At 33.9% G+C, this 5,088-nt stretch overlaps 3 protein-coding genes across 3 annotated transcripts; all 3 read left to right on the top strand.

The window, feature by feature from the left end:
- Positions 1-9: 9 nt before the first annotated feature.
- LOC105314927 (uncharacterized) lies at positions 10-1,268 on the top strand. The gene is made up of 5 exons (XM_020004344.1): positions 10-93; positions 147-314; positions 359-736; positions 789-863; positions 991-1,268. The coding sequence occupies exons 2-5, from the start codon at positions 236-238 to the stop codon at positions 1,071-1,073; spliced, it is 615 nt and encodes a 204-aa protein (XP_019859903.1). The 5' UTR covers positions 10-93; positions 147-235; the 3' UTR covers positions 1,074-1,268.
- On the top strand, positions 1,186-2,760 carry LOC109580158 (E3 ubiquitin-protein ligase MIB1-like). The gene is made up of 3 exons (XM_020004341.1): positions 1,186-1,690; positions 2,024-2,188; positions 2,501-2,760. The coding sequence occupies exons 1-3, from the start codon at positions 1,186-1,188 to the stop codon at positions 2,758-2,760; spliced, it is 930 nt and encodes a 309-aa protein (XP_019859900.1).
- On the top strand, positions 2,445-5,086 carry LOC105314926 (ankyrin repeat and KH domain-containing protein mask-like; the record flags this gene model as incomplete). Its single annotated transcript, XM_020004340.1, has 1 exon — positions 2,445-5,086. A coding segment is annotated over exon 1 (2,310 nt), but the record flags the coding sequence as incomplete, so codon positions are not given.
- Positions 5,087-5,088: the final 2 nt, after the last annotated feature.

The following is a 5,088-nucleotide window of genomic DNA, read 5'->3' as shown; positions in this document are numbered from 1 at the left end:
GATGTACACTGCCAGCAGTTCTGTTTATTATTGGTTTTATTGTCATTTATCTTTGTTTCCTTTTATTGAAACACAATTCAATTCCTCCACCAGGTAAATCAATAGCTATACTTCATATGTACATTATACACTGTATGTATCATTAGGTCATTGTTACTGTTATCAAGTACAATGTACTACTGGTGATATTGTTACTGATACCCTCCAGTCAGTAGCATTACCTGGAGATATTAAAATGTTCTCTTTAATTTCTCATCTCCTCCTCCTCTTATCAGGAGATGTGGAACTTAATCCTGGACCTACTGTTGAAGAAGGTTAGTATTTTTATTTTAAAAATAATTGATGACTCTCTTTCTAGCTTGTAAAAAAGTAAAAGAGATCCTTCGTTCACACTATGCTGTATTAGAAGAAGCAACCAAAGGCAGTCTCAGTAGCATATTGTCACATTTATATGCTAAAGGAATTATCACAAAGACAGTAAGAGATTCTCAATCACTGAACTACAATAAAATGATAGATGAGTTTGAAGCAAAGCTCTCATTATTAAAAGATGTGTCAGAATTAAAGGCACATTGTCAAGTGTTTGTTGAGTGTATATCTCAAGGTGGACCAACTGATGCTGCTGCTAGATCATTAGATAGTGAATGGGGAAAAGTATTTGATATGGAATCATTATTACCAGCAGCATCATCAATGATATCATCTACTTCACTAGTATCTACTATAGCACCAACAGGTAAATTAATTATGATTATAATTTTTTAATTTTCAAAATTGTACATACTCAGGTTTTATTCATAGTAATGATACATCGAGCACAAATGATCTCACTATGACATTATCATCACAAAGTGTTAATGCAGGTAAAATGACCAAATTTATTCATAATGACAATATTAACAATTTAACAATTTATACTCCAGTCATATGTTAATGGGAAGTGAAAACAATATTTTTTATTGAGTAATAGAATATTTCTTATATTAATAGGTGCTACCTCTCATGACATAAATCTAACTGATCCTTTCATATGTGAAGAAAGTGAAAAGGAAGTGTATAAGTCTTTAGAATGACTTACATCAGAAGTTTTCAGATTTAGTTACAATTTTTGAAACAAATTTTGAAGAAAAATCTAATCACAACAGTCAACTAGTGACTGATGTATCAAAGTGGCTTATAGTACACATGAAGTGGAAACGTGGCTCAGTAGATAGCAATATTGATAATATTTTAAATAAAATTGAACCATATTACGACTTTATTGATTGTAAACTGTTACTGGACATGAGCAAAAAGTTCCTACCAGAGGTAACATTCACTGATGATGGAGTAACTTATAAACTAGTTGATGAATTAAGAAACCATTTGGAGGAAAGTGAGAGGCTTCGTACATCAAATACAGTTTCTGCATTTAAAAATTTTCTTGTCAAAAAGTATTATTCTATTGATAGAAATGTGGATAATCTGCCTTACATTCATATGGAACTGCAAACTTGCTGGAACGACATAAATATTGAAGGATTGTATGAACTAATTAAAAAGCTGCTCCCCCGAGAATACAGACAATCAGTTGTGAAGCATATTAGAATAACAAGTAAATGTGTTGCCATCAAGTTACACATTCTTGACTTTACAGCTGACAGTCTAATAGAATATACTGGAGGAACGTTACAGTTTATGCGTCTCATTGGTATATTTAGTTTATACATTAATGATCATCCTGTCCTTCAAGAAGATGAGAATATGAACTTCACCTTTGAACTAGCTCTCCTTGAGGCAGTTACAGCTGGTAATAATGAAGCAGTAGAGTTTCTTCTTCAACTAGAAACTGTTAATATTGATCATACTAATGAAGAAGGCAAGACAGCACTAATGTTAGCTTGTGAAAGAGGACATGAGGACATTGTACACAGTTTACTGTCTGCTGGAGCTAATGTTAACATTCAGGACAATAAAGGATGGACTGCACTAATGATAGCAAGTGAACATAATCACATTTCAATGATTCACATGTTACTACAAGCTAATGCTAATCCTCACCTGAAGAAATCAAATGGATCAAATGCTGTAATGATTGCTAGTTATGATGGTAACTATGAGGTGGTTGAACTATTGATTAGTAAAGGAGTTGATTATAAATATCAACGAGAAGATGGAGTGACTGCTTTTGAACTGGCTTGTCAAAATGGTCACACTCAAATAGTTGAACTGTTGCTGAAGGAACAAGTTGATCCTAATGTTCAAGACAAAGATGGTTGGAATGCTTTTATGTTGGCTTGTCGAAATGGTCACACTCAAATAGTTGAACTGTTGCTGAAGGAACAAGTTGATCCTAATGTTCAAGACAAAAATGGTTGGAATGCTTTTATGTTGGCTTGTCGAAATGGTCACACTCAAATAGTTGAACTGTTGCTAAAGGAACAAGTTGATCCTAATGTTCAAGACAAAGATGGTTGGAATGCTTTTATGTTGGCTTGTCGAAATGGTTGCACTCAAATAGTTGAACTTTTGCTGAAAGAACAAGTCATCAGTGATTTAAATATTTCCAACAAGGATAATGTGACTGCTTTAATGATTGCCTGTAGTCAAGAAACTGAGCATTTGGAAATAGTTGAAATATTAGTACAAGCTGGTGCTAATGTTAATATACAAGTGGAGTCATTAAGTATTCCTTTTCTGAACGGAAGCACTGCACTATTGATGGCTAGTAGCCGTGGTCACAAACAAACAGTTCAATTATTATTAAAGTGCTCATGCTGATCCTAATAAGGCTGCAATGACAGGAGAAACTGCTTTAAAAGTTGCTGTGACACTTGCACATTATGAAATAGTTGATGAACTGATAAAAGCTGGTGCCAGTACTAATATTAGCATTACTAATCCTATCATTAACACAACTATGAACTGCACAATAACTCAATGCTGTGCCATGATAATAGCAATAAAAAACACTCCTGTCAATGAAATAAATCAAATAATGCAAAAATCTGTGCAAGATAAATTTATAAATTCTGCCATAGACATGGGTTTACAACAAATAAAAGCACAAGAAGAAGCAAAACACATTAAAACACTCCAGCTTTTACTGAAAGTTACACCACAACCTGAAGATGATCCTTATAGTTTAATAGCAGCAGCTGAAGTAGGTTGTACACCAGCAGTTGAATTGTTACTAAAAGCTGGATATGATCCATTAGCTTTTTTTTCTTCAAGCGGACTTTACAATACTTTTCTTAAAATTGTTAGACCTACTAGTGACTATAACACATTGACAAAAGCATGTCAGCAGGGACATATTGAAATAGTTAAATTAATATTGCAAGAACCAGTTGATCTCAATGCTACACAAAATAATGTCCTCACACCTCTAATGGCAGCATGTACTGCAAAAGAAGATAATTCAAAAATAGTTCGATTACTATTGGAAGCTGGTGCTGATCCTAATGTTAAATTTCAATCATCAGAGAAATCACGGAGGAATGGGGACACTGCATTGACAATGGCTATAATTTGTAATAAAACAAAGGAACTGATTCAATTATTATTGGAAAAAGGTGCAGATCCAAATGTACAATCAGAATCAGACAATCCATTGTTGAATGGAAGGACTCCATTAATGGTTGCCAGTAGTCATGATAACTTAGAAATAGTTCAGTTACTATTAAAAGCTGGTGCTGATCCTAATGCTAAAAGTAAAAATGGAACAACAGTCTTAGCATATGCAGTGTGCTTAGGTCAAAAAACAATTGTACAAGAATTGCTGAAATTTGGTGCTGCTACTACTAATAGTATCAGGATTGAGTTAAATGAGGCCAGAGCATCACTTGAAGTTGAAATGTCAATAGTTCATTTGTGTGTAAGCAAATTAATGCAGGAAAGCCAATTTATCTACTTTAAGGATTCACAGCCTACATTAACAAATTTTTTGGCAAGTAAATTTAAAACTACAACTGATCAAGTTGTTAAAGGAGTAAAGGAATTTATTTCAAAAACCACTGTAGATGATACAATTGAAATACTTCGTCTACTACTAGAGGCTACACCACAACCTGAGGATGATCCTGCCAGTCTAATAGTGGCAACTATCATTGGTAATGTACAAGCGGTAGAATTGTTACTTAAAGCTGGTTATAATCCTAAGGCACCTTTATCATCAAGCAAATATTTTCAAGCAACACTTCCAATTATTATGAAACAAGCACCTCTACCAAAAGAAATGTTAGAAATCTCTTGCCCATCATTAGTTTTTGCATGCATTGGAGGGCATTTAGAAGTAGTTAAGTCACTATTGAAAGAGATTAATGATCTAAACCATCAACAAGAAACTGGAGAAACTTTCTTAATGTTAGCATGTGAATGTGGTCACAAGGATATAGTACTAACACTACTGGAGAATGGAGCAGATCCTAATATTTGTGACAATGATGGAGACAATGCATTGCATCATGCATTATACTCTAGCAGTAGTGAGGATAATAATATAGATGATATCATAGAAACACTGCTGTCATGGAATATAAATGTTAATCGAAAAAATAATGATGGAGTTACACCACTAATGATTGCAAGTGAAAAAGGATATACTGAAGTATTGGTATTACTATTAGAGGAAGCTGATCCTAATATCACTGACAGTAAAGGTAGGACTGCACTGATGCATGCTAGTTTTAATGGACAGAGTGAAGCAGTTGCACTTCTACTAATGACATATAATGCTGATCCATCAGTTATTGATAATAATAGATTATCTGCTCTCTGTCATGCTGCATATGGTGGACACAATAAAGTAATTGACACACTGCTGAATAATTATAATCCCAATCAAGAAGAAATGGTGAAGGCAGTAACAGTAGCTTGTTATGGAGGACATAAGAAATTAATCAAGTTATTAGCAGCTAAAATATACTTTACAAAACATCAAGAAGAAATACTGAATGCTTGTGTGTCTGATGATGTAGAATTTATGATCAATCAAACTTCAAGTGACCTGTGTACACCATTGATAGAGTCCACTGGTCTCACTCCTTTAATGATAGCTGCTTCCTGTGGCAGTGATGGAGTAATACAAGCATTACTAGATCCACAGAT

The sequence above is a fragment of the Amphimedon queenslandica genome, unplaced genomic scaffold (assembly GCF_000090795.2).
Source record: "Amphimedon queenslandica unplaced genomic scaffold, v1.1 AMPQUscaffold_12259, whole genome shotgun sequence".
In the NCBI taxonomy this organism is placed as follows: domain Eukaryota; kingdom Metazoa; phylum Porifera; class Demospongiae; order Haplosclerida; family Niphatidae; genus Amphimedon; species Amphimedon queenslandica.
The sequence above is the reverse complement of the archived record's forward strand: the minus strand, read 5'-3'. Positions and strand labels throughout refer to the sequence as shown.

Coding starts and splice junctions, on each gene's coding strand:
- LOC109580158 (XM_020004341.1), top strand. CDS start 1,186: ATGAAGTGGAAACGTGGCTCAGTAGATAGCAATATTGATAATATTTTA. Junction 1,691..2,023: donor ACAGTTTATGCGTCTCATTG/GTATATTTAGTT, acceptor TGTTACTACAAG/CTAATGCTAATCCTCACCTG. Junction 2,189..2,500: donor TGAACTGGCTTGTCAAAATG/GTCACACTCAAA, acceptor GCACTCAAATAG/TTGAACTTTTGCTGAAAGAA.
- LOC105314927 (XM_020004344.1), top strand. CDS start 236: ATGTTCTCTTTAATTTCTCATCTCCTCCTCCTCTTATCAGGAGATGTG. Junction 315..358: donor TGGACCTACTGTTGAAGAAG/GTTAGTATTTTT, acceptor CTCTCTTTCTAG/CTTGTAAAAAAGTAAAAGAG. Junction 737..788: donor ATCTACTATAGCACCAACAG/GTAAATTAATTA, acceptor GTACATACTCAG/GTTTTATTCATAGTAATGAT.